This window comes from Pan troglodytes, chromosome 12, assembly GCF_028858775.2.
Source record: "Pan troglodytes isolate AG18354 chromosome 12, NHGRI_mPanTro3-v2.0_pri, whole genome shotgun sequence".
Taxonomy (NCBI): Eukaryota; Metazoa; Chordata; class Mammalia; order Primates; family Hominidae; genus Pan; species Pan troglodytes.
Genome location: NC_072410.2, coordinates 78,764,957 through 78,784,133, shown reverse-complemented (window position 1 = coordinate 78,784,133; position 19,177 = coordinate 78,764,957). Strand labels below are relative to the sequence as shown.

The 19,177-nt window shown below is 37.4% G+C and overlaps 1 protein-coding gene across 3 annotated transcripts in view; it reads right to left on the bottom strand.

Annotated features, from left to right (window-relative positions):
* Window positions 1-19,177, bottom strand: part of LRPPRC (leucine rich pentatricopeptide repeat containing) — a 108,132-nt gene that overhangs the window by 57,363 nt on the left and 31,592 nt on the right. For all 3 annotated transcript variants that reach the window (XR_010149549.1, XR_010149550.1, XM_001143797.7), the window contains exons 12-15: window positions 17,997-18,115; window positions 14,941-15,034; window positions 11,787-11,853; window positions 722-749 (exon numbers count right to left, since the gene is read on the bottom strand). Coding sequence is in view for 1 of the 3 variants with exons in the window: in XM_001143797.7 (XP_001143797.4) it covers window positions 722-749; window positions 11,787-11,853; window positions 14,941-15,034; window positions 17,997-18,115 (308 nt within the window). In the remaining 2 variants the exon portion in view is untranslated. The remainder of the gene's footprint in view (window positions 1-721; window positions 750-11,786; window positions 11,854-14,940; window positions 15,035-17,996; window positions 18,116-19,177) is intronic.

Below are 19,177 nucleotides of genomic sequence, written 5' to 3'. Positions count from 1 at the left end.
AAACAAACCCATGTTGAAGGAAAACTGCAATGTTTTGTGAAATGTCACACAGAAAGACTCTAAACTGATTTATAAATTGATATATAAACATCACTCTGAATGAATTGTTATAAATAGAAAAGAGCTTATAGGAATTATTGACCAATATTATTCCTCATTATATTGTTTTTGGTCCTGTTGACAATGCACTGGTTTCCTCATTTTATATTAAGTTTTACTGAAATATAAAGTAAAATATACTGAACTGCTAAATAACTTACATTTTTTAGATATTTAATAACAATTTCCATTCATCTTAATGAGACTAAAACAAAAGGGGTCTAAAGATTAAAGTGTCTATTCTCATGGATTCTTTTTTTTTTTTAATTTCCAACTTTTATTTTAAGTTCAGGGGTACATGTGCAGGATGTGCAGGTTTGTTACATCGGTAAACGTGTGCCATGGTGGTCGGCTGCACAGATCATCCCATCACCCAGGTATTAAGCCCAGCATCCATTAGTTATTCTTCCTGATCCTCTCCCTCCTCCCATTGGATTCTTATCAATTGGATTCACAAACACTAAAAGACACACATAACTATTATTTTTCAACATTAACTCTGCCAGCAAAATTTTAGTAGAAAACCAAATATAGGTTTCATGATAAAAATTATTACATAACCTATGGTATTGGCTTGTAACGTTAAAAGCACCTTATGATTTGCAATATTAGAGGGACTTACCTCGCTCCAAAGATTTATATTCATAGACCTGCAGAGGGCAGCAAAGGATCGAAAATAAACCCAGGTTTATTTTCAAGTATATGCATACTTGTAATATGTACAGATCAAAGTATTAAAATTAATAAGTAAATAAATGTTTGCTGTATCAGGATGAATTTTCAGGACAAAGGTAATTTAGAAAGGCTGACACTCACCCATCTCAAATATTCAAAAAAGGCCAGGCCTGGTGGCTCACACCTGCAATCCCAGCACTTTGGGAGGCCAAGGCAGGTGGATCATCTGAGGTCAGGAGTTTGAGACCAGCCTGGCCAACATGGTGAAACCCCGTCTCCACTAGAAGTAGAAAAATTAGCCGGGAGTGTTGGTGGATGCCTGTAATCCAGGCTACTCGGGAGGCTGAGGCAGGAGAATTGCCTGAACCCGGGAAGCGGAGGTTGCAGTGAGCCGAGATCGCGCCACTGCACTCCAGCCTGGGAGATACAGTGAGTCTCAAAGTGACTGCCCACAGATTGCTTGTTACTTGTAATGGGAAAAATAGTTACTACACAATGGAGAAATCCCAACACCTGGACCGGGTGATCAAAACTAATGTGCCTTTAAATATAATTCCCTGAGAAGACAGAGTATCAGTCATGTGGTCTTCCAGCAGGGGATAACTTGAAGCTATAACAGTGAAGAATAAAATACAGTAAAATAAGATAAAAATTAGGTATCTTTTTTGGTTAGGCTACAAAGAGCTTTAATTCCAAGGAATCTTAACTTGCCAGTAGCCTACCACATTTGAAAAATAGGACAAGGAAAGTAGAGAAAAATCAGAGTTTGCAAGAAAGTGAGGGGCTAATGTGCCAAAGTGCATAATATTAAGTGGTAAAACTTGCCATGGTTCCTTTGCTGTATCCCGGACCCATCTGGGCATTTGATGAATTCTGATTATCAACTAGGATTAATTTTGTCAGGTATGATATTATGGTGGTTATGTTGTTTTATTTCAAGTAACTTCTGAGATATATACTGAAGTATTTATGGGTAGATGACAAAGATCCATAGTTATTTTTAATAGTCCAGGAAAGAAAGAGAAGGGGAATGGTAAAACAGGACTGCCAAAATCTTGGCTGTTAAAGCTGGGGGATGGGTACATGGGAGCTCTACTTTTGTGAAGGTTTAAAAATTCCAAAATAAAAAAATAAACACATACCATGTCCAGTCTAAATTTTGTACTTCTATTTTAACTCTCAACATTAGTAAGCTGGGCTTATTTATTTATTTTTAAAATTTACTTTAACCATATATTTTTATCAAAGTATCAACTTACTGTCAAATAAAAAATAGTTAAGGCTGGGTGTGGTGGCTCACGCCTGTAATCACAGCGCTTTGGAAGGCTGAGGTGGGTAGATCACCTGAGGTCGGGAGTTCAAGACCAGCCTGACTAACATGGAGAAACCCCATCTCTACTAAAAATACAAAATTAGCCAGGCGTGGTGGCGCATGCCAGTAATCCCAGCTACTCGGGAGGCTGAGGCAGGAGAATCGCTTGAAACCGGGAGGCGGAGGTTGCGGTGAGCCAAGATCGCGACACTGCACTCCAGCCTGGGCAACAAGAGCGAAATTCCGTCTCAAAAGAAAAAAAAAAAAAACAACTGGATATTAAGCTGCCCTCAAACCTGGCATGAAGTACCTAAGGAAGGCATGGAGATAAACTTTCAAAATTTCACATATACCTAAAACAACTGAAAATGACTAAAAGCACTACTTTGAATATGAAGCTTCATGGTGAATGCCACAAGTTTGAAACCAAAACAAAAATATACAGTATCCTTCAAAACCAAGCTGTTGTAAGGAATAGTTACCAGTGCCCAAACCAGTGCAATCTGACTTCCGGCCCCAAACTCCACTGAAACTACTTATGCTAAAATTACCAGTGATTTTAAATTCAAAATTCAACTAACATTTTTTTGGTCCTCTTTCACTAAGTTTTGGAATTTCTGTTGTTGTTAGCCATTATCTGCTAGATGCTACTTAATCTCTTTCAGGAACTGTCCTTCCCTACATGCCCCTTAAAAGTGACCCAGACTTTGTACTAGGTTCTAAGTGCATTATATTTTTTATCTTAAAGACAATCCTGCATGTACGTATTTAAGTTCTTTGTTTCCCAGAAGAGGAAACAAATTTGGTAAGGCGATGTAAAATACCTTCAACTGGAAATTCCACAGTCCCATAAATTGTGAATGATCTCCTAATGTTTCCTGTCCCCCTATCTGCCTTTACCTGTACTCTCCCCTTTGAATATCTGTCAATCTTAACTTCATCATGTAAACCTTTCAATGGCTCGAAGCCATGTGACTCAAGATCCAAATATCCTAATTTAGAATGAGACTACTCATAAAGACCCCTGGGCTACCATTTTGGCTTTATTTCTTGTAATTATTTCATAGTTTCTTAAGCTACTACCAATCTACTTACACTTCCCCAGAACCACTGTTCTCTCAGCCTCAAAGCCTCGGCCTGAAAAACCCTTCCCTTCCCCTCTACAAACTCAATATGCATCTCAGCAATTTCTCTGCAGATCCTGCCCTGATTCATCCCTTCCCCAACCTTGGCAGAAGACTGAGTACCTTCTATAAACATTCATAGTTACAAAGACTAGTTTACAGTTGCTTTCTTACTTTCGTATTGTGAACAACGCTGGGGTAGGAAGTTTCCTGTTCATATCTGAATGGTCCATTATGTAGCATTTGTAGCCCTTGGCACACACTAATAAGAACTAGTATTTTCTGAGCACTCACGAATGCATTAAGCAGTTTTCTAAGCACTTTAACTTATTTAACGGTCATAAAATCTTCACTTTAAGCACAACTATCAGAGCCATTATAAAGATAAAGAAACTGAGGAGCAAAGTAGTTTTAAAACTTATGCAGGCATTTTCTGAGTTAGCTGTGGGCGCGAGACTATCAATTTGCATCGAAATTTGCTCCTTTCCAATACCCCACCGCAATAAAAAGATTTTTTCAATGACACATAAAATAACTGGGAAGTACAGGTAACTAGAAATAAATATTACAGGTTAAAAGCAGACAGAGCAGTGGTTAACCAATTTAGTAGTAAAGAGAATGTCAAATCTCAAGACATCAGCGAAGAAATCTGGAAGCAAACTTATATAATAAAATCTCCATTACCAAGGTAGAAGAAAGGAGACTACACTGAGAAGGTCCCTTAGATCCTCTCCCTCAGCTCCACAGCTGGGAGGCTACACCCCTCTCTCCAACAGCAGCAGCAGACATCTGGAGGATTCTTCTCTGGAGGGTAAAACAGTCAATCCCTGGAGAACTGAGAATTAAGTAACTATACACCCTACACGATAAACACAGGAGTCCCTAGTACTCTCCCTCATGCAGTGTCCTGAAGACTTTTCATTGGGGAATGCCCCAGCCTACGAAGAAAGACACAAAGATACAATGACAATCTCAACAGCCACTTAGCTATCCCTAGAACAAGGCATCAAGTCAACACACCCCACTAACAAACTCAGAGCTTCGGATGGCTTTTTACATTTCCTACTTTTAAGGATTCCCAGACATTTAGGGGGGAAAAAGGGAAAACAGTACACACTCACACAAACTTGGAGACAGCAGACAATAAGCATGAAGAAGGAAGAAAACTATTACTATATTTCCTATGAGAGGCCAGGTGCGGTGGCTCACGCCTGTAATCCGAGCACTTCGGAAGGCCGAGGCAGCCAGACAGCTTGAGCTCACAAGTTCAAGACCAGCCTGGGCAACATGGAGCAACTCCATCTCTACAAAAGATACAAAAATTAGCCAGGTGTGGTGGCACACACCTGTAGTCCCAGCTACTTGGGAGGCTGAGGCAGGAGAGTTGCTTGAACTTGGGAGGTTGACGTTGCAGTGAGCCAAGATCACACCACTGCACTCCAGCCCGGGCAGTAGAGCCAGACCTTGCCTCAAATAAAAAAAAAAACAGAAAAGAAAAAAATTCCTATGAGAGATAAAGACTTGATATCTATGAGACAGTAAGATGTTATTTTACAAAAGAAACACTTCGACAATGCAAAAGAGATAAAAAAGTGATAGCAGAAAGAAAAAATTCAACAGAAAAGGTAGAAGATAAGGTTGAAGAAATATCACAGAAAGTGGAAACTAAGAACCAAGAAAAGCGAAGGAGAAAAAAAGAAAGCACCAGTCTAAGAGTTTCAGAAAGAGAGAAAAAATTATTTCTAAAACTAAAATTTTCCAGGGCCAAGGGATATGAATGGCCAGATTAAGAGGAGCCACTGAGCATCCAGCACAATTGACAAAATACATTAAAAAAAAAAAAAAACAAAAAAAACTCATACATAAGGTTGCTCTATAGTGAAAGGTCAGAACACTAGTGGTCAAGAGATTCTTCACAAGTTCCAGAAGATTCTAGAGACTTCCAAAAATCATTCTAGAAATTCCAGAATACTAATGATAAAATGAAGATACACAAATTTCCAGAGATAAGTAAGTTGCTTAATTGTCAAATGTCAAAACAATAGCGATAAAGGGAAGATTCTACAAACTTTCAGAGGACGTTCTATAAAAATAAGTCGGCAGGGCGCAGTGGCTCACGCCTGTAATCCCAGCACTTTGGGAGGCGGGTGGATCACGAGGTTAACAGATCGAGACTATCCTGGCCAACATGGTGAAACCGCGTCTCTACTAAAAATACAAAAAATTAGCCGGGTGTGGTAGCGGGCGCCTGTAGTCCCAGCTACTCGGGAGGCTGAGGCAGGAGAATGGCGTTAACCCAGGAGGCAGAGCTTGCAGTGAGCTGAGATCCCGCCACTGCACTCCACCCTGGGCGACAGAGCGAGACTCCTTCTCAACAACAACAAAAAAAGTCACATATAAAGGGTCAGGAATCAGAATGGCTTAAATCTTTCAACAGTAACACTGTAAAGAAAACATGGAGCAATACCTTCAAAATTCTAAACACAAATTATTTCCAACTCAGAATTCTGTATGTAGGCAAACTATCAATCGTATCTGAGGCTAGAATACACGTATTCAAGGTCTCAAAAAAATTTACCTTCCATATGCTTTTTCTTAAGAAGCTACTGAAGGTTGTCCTCTATAGAAAGACTAAACTAAGAAAAAGGAAAAGTATCAGATACAGAAAGCGAAAAGATTCAACTTGGAAGAAAAGAACAAAAGAGAATCTCCTGGATGAAAAGGTAGTGAGAACCCAGTGAAGGAAAGCAACTAACCAGTCCAGAGTGTGGGCCCTCACCACCAAGGTGTCTGTCACTATATCTCTTTTTTAACCTAAGGTAACAATGGATCTACATTATCTGTATTGTTTTGACCACGTAATGATACAATACTTCCTCTGCCTTTCATGCCCTGCTGCTTGGACAGACTGACAACATTCATTTCACCCACAGAAGTGTTCTACTCTGACATATTCCTGAAAGTTTGAGGAAATGAGTTTAGGTGCAGAACACATTTAAGTATCTGTAGATACTTCTGCTAGATGCCTAGTATTTAGCCACAGACTTCCCAAATATGGTAAATTCATCCTCTTTCTCAGGACTCACTCATGCATGACCTTGCCCACTGACTTCCCTAGAAGGGTCTTTTGCAAACTTTTAGCAAAACTGAAGCCAGACCCTAACCCAAGAGTATTCAGACTATATTTCCTGGCAGTGTTGCTTCTTCCTTATTGCCAGGTTTCTGTTTGTTAATCACTCTTTCCAAACTAAATTATATATTGCTTGGGGGTTAGATAAAAGTGGCCTAATTATTTAGGGAAGCAAGGGAATGATATACACAAGCCTCAAAAGCAGGCACCTCAACAGCAGGGGAAGGCATTATGGGATTGAGAAGGAGCGCACAAGAGGCTTTTAGGATCCCACTGACATTCTATGTCCTGGTCTCAGAGGTGGGTACCACGTATTTGGTTTATCTTTTTTATGTGGTACATTTAAGTTTTAGTTATGCCTCTGAATGTATAACATAGTTCACAATAAAAAAGAAAAAATTAAATTTCCAGGTTCTCCAAAGGAATAAAATAGTGGAGTCATTTTGAACCCAGGCAGTTTGGCTATGAGCTTCGGCATTTGCTATTTAATAAACTAACTAATTTTAGGTAAAACTCATTTAAGTCAGGGTACTACATTTTATTGATGTTTTACATACCATGTGATCATGGCAAGTTAATGAACATTTCAATGTCTCCATTGTCTAATATGAACAATGGAAAGACAAATGCTTGTCTTCTCTTCTGCCCACAACCAAATGAAGTTTGTGAGCAAGCGGCATTTAAGAAAAGATACTGCTTTCTCTATACCTAATTCCATTTACACTTTTCTTCCTGTTTGAAGAAGAGGTTTGCAGAAAAGGTTAACCCCATATGTCTGTTGAGATCAATCTCAGCTTTTGATAAGGCGATGGTAGCCTTTGGTAAGGCGATGTAAAATACCTTCAACTGGAAATTCCATAGTCCCCTAAAAGGATCCCATAAATTGTGAATGATCTCCTGATCTTTCCTGTCCCATTTACCTTTACCTGTACTCTCCCCTTTGAATATCTGTCAATCTTAACTTCATCATGTAAACCTTTCAATGGCTCGAAGCCATGTGACTCAAGGTCCCAATATCCTAACTTAGAATGAGACTACTCATAAAGACCCCTGGGCTACCATTTTGGCTTTATTTCTTGTAATTATTTCATAGTTTCTTAAGCTACTACCAATCTACTTACACTTCCCCAGAACCACTGTTCTCTCAGCCTCAATGCCTCGGCCTGAAAAACCCTTCCCTTCCCCTCTACAAACTCAATATGCCTCTCAGCAATTTCTCTGCAGCTCCTGCCCTGATTCATCCCTTCCCCAACCTTGTCAGAAGACCGAGTACCTTCTATAAACATTCATAGTTACGAAGACTAGTTTTTGGAGTAGAAGAAAGAAATCACCTGTAGTCACACAAGTGCTCTGAATTAGGCACATATTCTTATGCAAAATGCCAAGTTACCACAACCTACGATTTTTCTTTATCTACAATAAGAAAAATTAACCAATGGTATACAGTTTTAGGACTTACATGTTGAAATATGTTCCTGGAAGGAATCCGCTTAAACTTATTTTTACTATGTCAAGAATAAAGACAGATTTGCAACTGTGCAAATACTGGAGGCTCCTGGGTAGTGTCCCCTTTGTTAAACATATTTAAACATTTTATCTAACTTTAAAGTGGAAAGTTAAAAAAATGACCAATCTGTGGCTAGTTTTAAACCCAGGAATCAATTAAAAATTTTAGATGCTAACAAATAGGGAAAGCACCAAAAAGGATTTAAGTCAGGGGAGACGCAAAGCACCTAGCTTGGTGTGGTTTAAAGATAAGCTAATCCATTTTCCAATATTTTTAATGTTATCTATTCAAATAAAAATATATATAATCTGAAAGCACACATAAATTCAGTTATAGTATACATAATCCAATCACTAAAAACAAAACAAAGACACCAAGATTCTCAGAGCTTCTAGCTGGGCTTCTTCCACTACAATAGTATCAAAACTCTTCTCTTAAAGATACTCAATAATGGCCAGGCCGGTGGTTCATGCCTGTAATCCCAGCACTTTGGGAGGCCAAGGCTGGGGGTTCACTTGAGCCCAGGAATTTAACACCACCCTGGGCAACACAGCGAGACCTCATCTCCATTTTGAAAAGAAAAAAACTCAGTAACTTTTCCAAATACCAAACTGAACACCCTCTTTTTATAGGGCTATCTCTCCTACATCTCTGTAACTTGCGACACTGACTACAAACTCCTTTGACTCCTTCCAGTAACTATCCAAGATCTTATCCTTACATTTCTCTCTCATCTCTGCAACAAGGTTTAAAAAAAAACATATTTCACATGTGATAGTGTATAGATAAATATCCCTCAAATGCAATACCTTACAAATTGACAAGAAAAATTGTATGACCTAGTAGAAAACTGGCAAAAAATTTAAATAGGTTATTTCATAGAAGAAATCCAAATGGCCAATAAGTATGCTCTAACCCTGCTTAATAGTTAGGAAGACGCAAATTGAAAATTATACATTAAGATGTCATTTGTCATCCATCAGCTTGGCCAAAATTAAAAAGCATTGTAATGTCTAATACTTGTAAGTTTACAGGAAGTGGGTACTCTCATACATTGCTGGTAGAAGTGTGAATTGCTAATCTAAGTATGGGCTAATACAACTTTTTCTGGAAAGTAGTATAGTAGTAGCTATTAAAGAATACATACACTGTTGAAAACAGACGTCTCTTTTTTACATTCTAGCCACTGAGGGGGGATAAACTAATGTATACATAATATATATGTACACACGTGCATGCATGTGCACAAACACACATATACATGGACATAATATTTAATGTACCACTTTGTTTTGGTAGTGGCAAAAATTAGAAGGAATCTGAGTCCATTAATAAAGGAGTGATTGAAAATTTATGGTATAGCCCTACCATGGAATCCCCTCCAGATATAAATGCTTAGATTTATATCAGTAGACTAAGAGATGTTCATGTAGTGTTGTTAAGTGAAAAATAAAGATGAGTAGTATGTAAAGTATGATATATTACTTTTGTTTAAACAAAACAAAGCAAAACTTCAAACACCTCTTACAGGTCTCTGCTTCTATACAGAGAAAAGCATGGAAGGATACACTCCAGGCTCTTAATTTTGGCTTCCACGATACGGGTTTTTATAGGGAGAGGGAAAGTACTTCATGAACTCCATTAAATTATAGTCATAATTTTATAATATGCATCTTTTGTAGGGAAAGATGAGCCATAGCTTCCAACAAATTCTCAAAGAGATCAATGAATCAAAAAAGGTTAGGGCGGCAGGTGCAGTGGCTCACACCTGCAATACCAGCACCTTGGGAGGCAGAGGTGGCAGGATCACCTGAGGCCAGGAGTTCAAGACCAGCCTGGGCAACACGGTGAGACTCCATCTCCACAAAAAAATTTTAAAATTAGCTGGGCGTGGTAGTGCACACCTGTAGTCTTGGCTAAATGGGAGCCTGAAGCAGGAGGATTACTTGAGCTCAGGATTTGGAGGCTGCAGTGAGCCATGTTCGTACCACTGCACTGCAGCCTGGGTGACAGAGCAAGACTCTGTCTCAAAAAAAAAAAAAAAAGAAGAGAAAATTATGAATCACTGTGCTACACTGCTTCTCTCAACAGAATAACCTGGGCAACATAGTGAGATCCCGTCTCTACAAAAAAATTTTAAAAATCAGCCAGGCATGGTGGCATGCGCCCATAGTCCCAGCTGCTCGGGAGGCTAAGATGGGAGGATCGCTTGAGCCTGGGAGGTAAAGGCTGCAGTAGGCTGATTAACCCACTGCACTCTGGCCTTGGGGACACAGCAAGACCCTATCTCAAAAAAAGAAACTCATTCTTGTGTTAACTACCAATAACTGATTCAACAAGGATTACCAATGGCTGCTAAAACCAAGGAGGGAAAAGTAATGGAAAAACAGGGTAGACACAGTCTCAAATTACCACCCCATAGTCTTCTTAGTAATTACAAAGTGGACAAGGGGCCTCTGCAAGAGAGATGTGCGAATCACCATCTTAACCAAGTGATCAAACTTTGGTGGTGGCATCATTATTGCACACCTGCCTTTATATCTGTTGATGTGATACATTGTAAGACGTGCCCATCACCCATGAAGTACTCTTGCTAAAAATGCTTAATCTGAGTCTCACCATGGGGGAAAAAAAAAAAAAAAAAACAGAAAAATACAAAATGTGGAAGAGACATTCCAGCCTGGGCTCTTAAAAAACAAAACAAAACAAAAACCAGTGATATTAAAAAACAAACAAAACAGCTAAGGAAATTGTTCTGAATTAAGATAATAAAGAGATGTAGCAATCAAATCCAATGCATCAATTTAATTGACTCCTCAGTCAAAAAGTGAAACATCTATAAAGGAAACTTGTTAAAGTGGGAAAATCTGAACATGGACTACATATATCAGATGGTGGTACAGTATTGTTAATTTTTTAAGAGTGATACTGATGTTGTGATTTTAGAGATGATGACTTTATTCTTAAGAGAAATATGCTGAAAGATCCAGTGTCATTATGCCTACAACTTCAAGTGGTTCAGCCAAAAAGAAAAAAACGTGTGTGTGTGTGTGTCTGTGTGTGTGTGTGTAAGTACTTTCTGTGTAGAGAAAGAGGGTATGAGACAAAGTAGACACGGCAAAATATTAACAACTGGCAAATCTACACAAAGGGTATTACAGAGGATGGGCACAGTGGCTCATGCCTGTAAACCCAGCACTTTGGGAGGCCGAGGCAGGTGAATCACCTGAGGTCAGGAGTTCGAGACCAACCTGGCCAACATGGTGAAACCCCATCTCTACTAAAAATACAAAACTTAGCCAGGCGTGGTGGTGGGCACTGGTAGTCCCAGCTACTCAGGAGGCTGAGGCAGGAAAATCACCTGAACCCAGGAGGCGGACGTCGCAGTGAGCCAGGATCACACCACTGCATTGCAGCCTGGGCGACAGAGCAAGACTCCGTCTCAAAAAAACAAATCAAATAAAAAAGGGTGGTATGGGAGTATTCCCTTTTACTATTCTTTCAGCTTTTATGTTTATCTATTTTCAAAATAACAAAATTGGAAGGGCAAGGTCATTAACATTCTCTGAGCACACAGAAGGGGAGAATGATACTTTACTGTATAAAAGTCACCTTGCAATTAAATGCTCAAAGAATAAGCTGAACATACATATGCAAATTGGTCTGTAACTCCAACTTGCCATTTTGAAACAGGATTTTCTTCCTGGAAACAGGATCTTTACCAAACCTGTGTGCATTTCTCAGAAAAGATGACACAAAGCTGCCTCAATTTAATTCAATGACTTAAAAGAAAAAATTAAACAGGCAAAGGTTATTTCAGGTAAACTGAATGTACACTGAAAGATAAGAATATTTGTATTTTTCCTCATGCAATAAGTCAAAAGGACAGGAGAAATCAGTCCATGTTCAGGCAAGGAACATTTAAGTTGATCATCTTACCTCCTGAAGCCTAGCAGTAGGCTACTTCTTATAGACTGCAGCGAGATAGGCAATGTATTTGATTTCACTGCAAAAGAAAATGACCATCGTTAAATCTCAGACCAAACAAATTTAAAAACCCTGTATTATCAAATTGAAAACATATTTATATCAATACCTTTTAGTTTTCATTTTCGAAATTGTATTTAAAAAATAAAAATGTTTTCATACAAAATTAGACAATGCAGTAATATATATCTGCAATATAAGCTACCCTTTTAATGTATTTTTAATTTTCATGAATATATACAACTAATTAATTTATAAATATCCTTTCCTATAAATGGCAATTACTAACATACCAGCAGACTCAGAGTCAGCCTGGTACACACACTGAGGCTGTATGTTGTTGGACATGGTGGCACCATGAAGAGAGAGACTGTAATACCCTACAGGACTTGTTCTTTAAAGACAGCACATGAGAGGAAAAATTCTTTTCTCGGAGAGGTGTTGGGTTCTGTTGAACCATTCATACTTTCTCATTTCATTTTCCACTATGATCAATGACCTGCACTCACACAAGAGTAACCACCTAAAGTAATAATAAAATAGGTCATACATCCGTTATGTTATTGACTTCTATTGATCTTTCACTTTTCTGAGTATTTGTTTGCTCTACTACTCATTTTGACATTTAACAGTCTACAACCTTGTATGTTTCAATGCTGACATTATAAGCCTGATTTGCCATTGTGTAAGAATCACACCTTACACTGACTCTTCACATAACCCTTGCCAAACTAGCAAGGGATGAGATCACAGTAGGCATTCCCTGAATTTATTTTTCCCTGTAATTGTACTAAAATGGGACCATGTTATAAGTAATAGAGTTAATCTTTTCACTATAAATGTAATGTGGCTACTGAATAATACAAAAAGGATGGGATTAGAGGGGAATTCATAGTAGAAGCAAATTCTGAAGACAATAAATACAGTTTAAGTGAAGGTTAAGGTACCTGGTTTCATTAAAGAAAAATCCCATGGGAAAAGTCATGGCCCATTTTAAGTGTTCATCTCCCCAAAAATAACAAATTAACCCACACACATAAGGAGAATTGTTTTAGATCAGCTGCTATATTCCTTGAACAAGGAGCCTAAGTTTCTCAGTGCTTTTATAGCATTTGAAAATCTAAAAGTCACTTTTAAAATGACCTGCACTGAGTCACTCAAGGAATTTTAAAGGGATCACCACCACATGCCTCTCAGCAGCTTTTAATTTTATGTGATCAAATTAATTTTCCATGCCTACAAACACAAGTGGGAAAATGTTCTCTACTACTCCAAAACTTAATCAAGATAGTCCATTTACTGTTCTCTACTACCTGACATTTCCTGTGATGTAGTAACCAGTCGTGCATTCCTAAGAGCTGCCTAAAGCACGTACCAGCAATCATAGAACGAACCGCTCTTCAAAGACTTGTAAATCAAAGCTAGAGTAGAAGGCACTGACAGGAAAAGCTCAAATACTTGGCAAACTTCTTGGCATTTTTCTTTTTTAAATCTAATAAACAACCTCTTGAAAATTCGTTTTTATACTATTCAAAATAGTATTCTACAGAATATTGTCAAGTTTTTATTCATTAAAAAGATGACCAGAAACATCTCAGCTAGGAAGGCTGCTGACAAAAAGCATCTAGTTTCCTTAGCAACAAACAAGCCTGAAAAATCAAGAGGTTGACAACGAAGTGGAATGGATGATATGATAAAAGGAAAAGGCAGCTCTCATGGATCCACCTCGTGAGCCCAGATTCCTCTGCTAATGCTTCTCTGTTTTCTTCTTGTCAGATTGGAAAATCTATATAGTATACAGAGTGGAAGGCAAAATCAATACACTCAGATAGCAGCCAGCAATAATACTCAATATTTGACTCAAATAACTACAAAAGTCACCATTTTTCATACTGGACACTTTGCCTTTCCCTTACGATATTACAACAAATATTTTAAGCGACATGCACAAGTAATACATACCAATAACCTGGTTGGTATAAAGGTTCCACCTATACAGTTTGAATATAACATTAATGAGAGCTTAACTGTTAACATTTTAGGGAGCTAAAAATTAATTATGTCTGTGTTTTGTTTGTAAATGACATATTTTTCAGAAGATCTGAAAAACTGTCAAGCAACACCATGGACGTGTTAAAAAATAAGGTCTCTTAAGAACGTCTTATTTATTAATTAAAAATAAAATACAGGTCAGGCGCAGTGGCTCACACCTGTTAATCCCAGCACTCTGGGAGGCTGAGGCAGGCGGATCACTTGTGGTCAGGAGTGGTGAAACTCTGTCTCTACTAAAAATACAAAAAATTAGCTGGGCATAGTGGCATGTGCCTATAATCCCAGCTACTCGGGAGGCTGAGGCAGGAGAATCGCTTCAACTCAGGAGGCAGAGGATGCAGTGAGCCAAGTTCGCACCACTGCATTCCAGCCTAGGTGACAGAGTGAGACTGTGTCTCAAAAATACATAAAATAAAATAAAATAAAGTGCAGTATGGTGAAAAGAACAAAGCTAAAGTCTGAACATCTTACTTCTGGTTCAAATCACTAACCTTGGGCAAATCATTTAACGTCTCTATGCCTTTAGTCATCTATCAATGGAGATAATTGTATTAACATGTGATGAGCATTATAAAGCATGCTAGCATTTAAAAATGTTTAGTAAACATTTGCTGTGTTTTTGTTAATGAAGACTAGAAGTCTTTATAATACATGTTAGTTTAAAAAACACTTCAGAAACAATATCGCATTTGATTTTCACAACTCCCCCACGTTAGGTAGTACTATCCCTGTTTAGTAAAAGTGAAGCAGAGAGGTTAGAAGACTTCTTCTAAATCACATAATCGGTGGCCAAATTATAAAGAATATCCACGTCTTCAGGGTCTCCAGTCCAGCCTTCAGTCTAACACCATATTACATATAATATTCAATGTCCTTATAACATTAAAATTACTTCCAAATTATCCATAAGTTCAACTCATAAACCGTTTTATCAGTCTGGCTTTAACAAAACATATAAACCTTCCTTGCTTTCATTGCGTGAACCACCCTACATGCCCTCAATAGTAACTGAAATAAACATCTATCAAGTTTACCGCTAATGTTGTATACTTACAAAATGATAATACAAAGTCTAAGTTCCCATTTGCTGCTTCACTTCTCAATCCAGCTTGAGAAAACATATCACTATCAGACAGACATCCATTTTCCTGGAGATAAAGCATATATCAATGAGAATACATCTCAGCTAACAATATTTTGATACGCCAAAGATCCTGTTTTCCTGATTATTTGAATCACCATATTCTCTGATTTTCTAGAAAAACAGATAAGCTCAGTAACTGAATTTTAGCAAAAATTTAAAGATGACATTTCAGCATTCTAAGTTAAATGCTTATCTTCAAATACAGATGGTCTGATGCCTTTAGAGGGCCTTACTTCCAGGATGAGTTTACTACTGAGGACACTAGAATAATTCTCCCATTCAAGACAAAACAAAAATTCAATGCATTAATCTAAAATATTTTGGGGCATACAGTTTGGCCAGGATCTAATTTAATTTAATTTAACTCAGAGAGGCTCATCACTTGTCCCAACATCATTTGTTTAACAATTTAAATATATGAGTCAAAATTTAGCTCAAATACATTTATTCAATCATTTTATTATAGTATATTAAAAAACCACTTAATCAGCAATAAGCAAGGATAAAAAATAAATTATGGCATACCCATACAATGAAACAGCATACAAGCATAAAATATATTTTGTGGAATTAAATACTGTTATGAAAAGGTGTCAAATGAAAAAAACTTCATCATGAAACAAATATATGAGAGAAGTGTAATTTTTCTTCAGGTCTCTAGTAAGCCAGAAACAGAGACTTTTAGGGGGAGTTTGAAAGTAATGAAGCCAAAAAGAAGTAAGTTTTTAAAAGGAAAATAAGAATGTTCTTTCTTTTTATTAAACTATAGCCTCTGTCAAGTTAGGTGGATAATAGGAACAGTATAATAAGAGTTGCTCGATAATATGAACAGTATACTTTTTTGCTAAAAGAGATTTCTCCAGCCTATTATACATCTGAAAGAACATACATGCTAAGCAATGACTATCTCAAGGAACTATGGACAGATTGTACAGCCCTACCACTTACTTGTGTTCTCTAATTTATCAACAAACATTTATTATGTAATTTCTGAAAACTAATTTAAAAATGTACTTTTTAATGCCCAGCTGAAGACAAAAGGCATTATCAGGTAGGGCGCAGTGGCTCACACCTGCAATGCCAGCATTTTGCGAAGCCTAGGCAGGCTGATCACCTAAGATTAGGAGTTTGAGACCAGCCTGGCCAACATGGTGAAATCCCATCTCTACTAAAAATACAAAAATCAGCTGGGCGTGGTGGTGGGCACCTGTAATCCCAGCTACTTGGGAGGCTGAGGCAGAAGAATCGCTTGAACCGGTAGGCAGAGGAGGTTGCAGTGAGACCAGATCGCACCACTGCACTCTAGCCTGGGCGACAGAGCAAGACTCTGCCTCAAAAAAAAAAAGAAAAAAAGCAGATCAATACTGTGAGTTCTATTAAGCACTTAACAGAGTAGTTGTTTTCAAGCCCAAAACACTCAATACTACTGAAATTCCAGCAATGAAGGCAACATAGTTGAGATGAGAATGCATGTAACCAAATTTGGGATAAGTTTCCAAATTAGATCTGCTGTTCCCTAAGATAAGTCACTAGTGAGAAAGCCAAAGCAGTAACCACAAAGACACTGATCTGGGGGCTGTATTTCTGCAAAGAAAGAAAACATCTGAAAAAGTAAGAGTATGTGGGAAAGTTACTTAAAAAAATTTTTTTAACAGTAAAATATGTACAGTACAGGCTCAACATACTCCACTAAGAACTTAGGGAAAGAGGTGAAGACACTGAAGATATAAACCCTAACACTTCAGAAGACTGTAATTATGTAATTATTTTAATGAAAGAAACACTCTAACAATATTAGAAAAATCAAGGTATTACATGAATGACTGTGTAGGAAACATCTTTTAAACAACATGTTCCTTATTAAGTATTAGGTGCTCTGCCATCTTGTTCCTAACTGCACAGCACTTTTTGTTTTGTTTTTGTAATTCATATATTCAGCGCTAAGCATTCTGTTTTGAAAGTGGAAAACGCAACCTTTGCTAATCCAATGCACTGTCCCAATCAACATCTTCATGTGCCTCTTCATCAACAGCTTGCCTACTCTGCTAAGGACCAGAAGTAGAAAACTTCTGGTAGAAAAACAAAGGTTCGAAGTTTAAAAAAAGAGAGAAAGAGAGAAAGACTAGTATATATACTATTAGTGCATTTATGAAAATTTATGGGAAGTGAAAAATAACATTCAAAAAGTGAAAACTGAAGCAGGGCACAGTGACATGTGCCTATAATCCCAGCTACTCAGGAGGCTAAGACAGGGGGACTGCTTAAGCCCAGAGTTCAAGACCAGCCTGGATAACATACTGAAACCCCTGTTTCTTTAATAAAATAAAATAAAACCTAATTTATAAATGAAAATTGCAGGGGCATTTCAGGACGGGATTAGGAGTTAATATTGTTTTAATTTTTCCCGATATTGGCATATTGTCTTTTTAATACACAAGAAAAAAGCTGCTTTGTCTTTTTGAGTTTTGAAAGTTTAACCACTATAAATGTTATACCAACTAATATTTTTACAAAGCTTCAGAAAATTGTATACAGGGCCGGGCGCAGTGGCTCATGCCTGTAATCCCAACACTTTGAGAGGCTGAGGCAGGTGGATCACCTGAGGTCGGGAGTTTGAGTCCAGCCTGACCAACATGGAGAAACCCTGTCTCTACTAAGAATACAAAATTAGCTAGCCATGGTGGCGCATGCCTGTAATCCCAGCTACTCGGGAGGCTGAGGCAGAAGAATTGCTTGAACCCAGGAGGCAAAGGTTGCAGTGAGCCAAGATTGTGCCATTGCACTCCTGCCTGGGCAACGAGAGAGAAACTCCATCTCAAAAAAAAAAAAAAGAAAAAAAGAAAATTGTATACAGATTTGACCATTTTGAGTCCTCAGTTCAATGACTTTTTTGTGTGTCAACACTAAACATTAAGGAGGAAAGATATCCTCTTCAATTATTAAATTAAAACCACACTTGTACTCACCTGCAAAATGGCACGTGCTGAGTTTACACTATCAAAGCATGGAATCACATAATCTGTATATGTTTCCTGATCAGGATGTACTCCCAATTCTTGCATTCCTTTGAGGATTTCAATTATACCTACCAAATAAAATGTAGAAGCACAGAGATAAAGAACTTAGAATAAAGTAAGAAAAGATCGGTAAGTTCAGTTCAATTATTTTCTGAATCACAGTATAAGAAAATTACTCAGCAATTCGTTTGTCTAAAAGGCAGAAAAGAAACAGAACTGTGAGATACAATGATAAAAAAATTAACTCCTCCTTTCTTCACCCCCCTCTGTGAAACAGTAAATTTCAAGAAAGTATCCTTGAAATTATAAGTATAAAGAAACTTGAAACAATTAAGCAATGTGCCCAACATTTCTGGCACCCCAAACAGTGATTATAATACAACACTGCTATTATAGAGCAATGATGGACTTGAACACAAAAAATTTGACCAGAATAAATGCTGCAAAGAGAAGTGACTGATTTCAAAACATGTTTTCAATTAAGCACTTATGTAAAAAGTTCCCTAATTGTTACTAATTTCTGATTTCATATTTTACAATGTGAGAATGAAAAATTAATAGAGAACAATTTAATGAATTATTGTCTAATCGTATTTAAAACTAACTTAAAAATCAAATAAGTTGTTTCCTCTATCTCATTTCCCACTCACAAAAATCTCTTTTAATAACTTCTTAAAAATTAAGTCATTTCATGTTTTCAGAGCTACAGTGAGTTTCAAATAGATCCAGTTAATTCTAGCCAACTGTCAGATTACTCAAGTATCACCTAATTTGACAGAGGCCACAGTTTAATAAAAAGAAAGAACATTCTTATTTCTCCTTTTAAAAACTTACTTATCTTCAGCTTCATTACTTTCACATTATTAAAACTCCCCCTAAAAGTCCCTGTTTCTGGCCTACTAGAGACCTAAAGATAAATTACATTTCTTTCGAATTTGTTATATGATGAACTCCAGCACAAATAATTGACAGTAAATTCCTACTGAGTACAGAAAAACACAAGCAAGTCTAACTACATTATAAATACCTGCACATATCTTTTAGATAAAATTTAATTATGTAAAAAAAACTATAATTTTTTTTAAAATTTAGGTTATGAATCAGAATATTTTAACTTTAAACAGTTCACC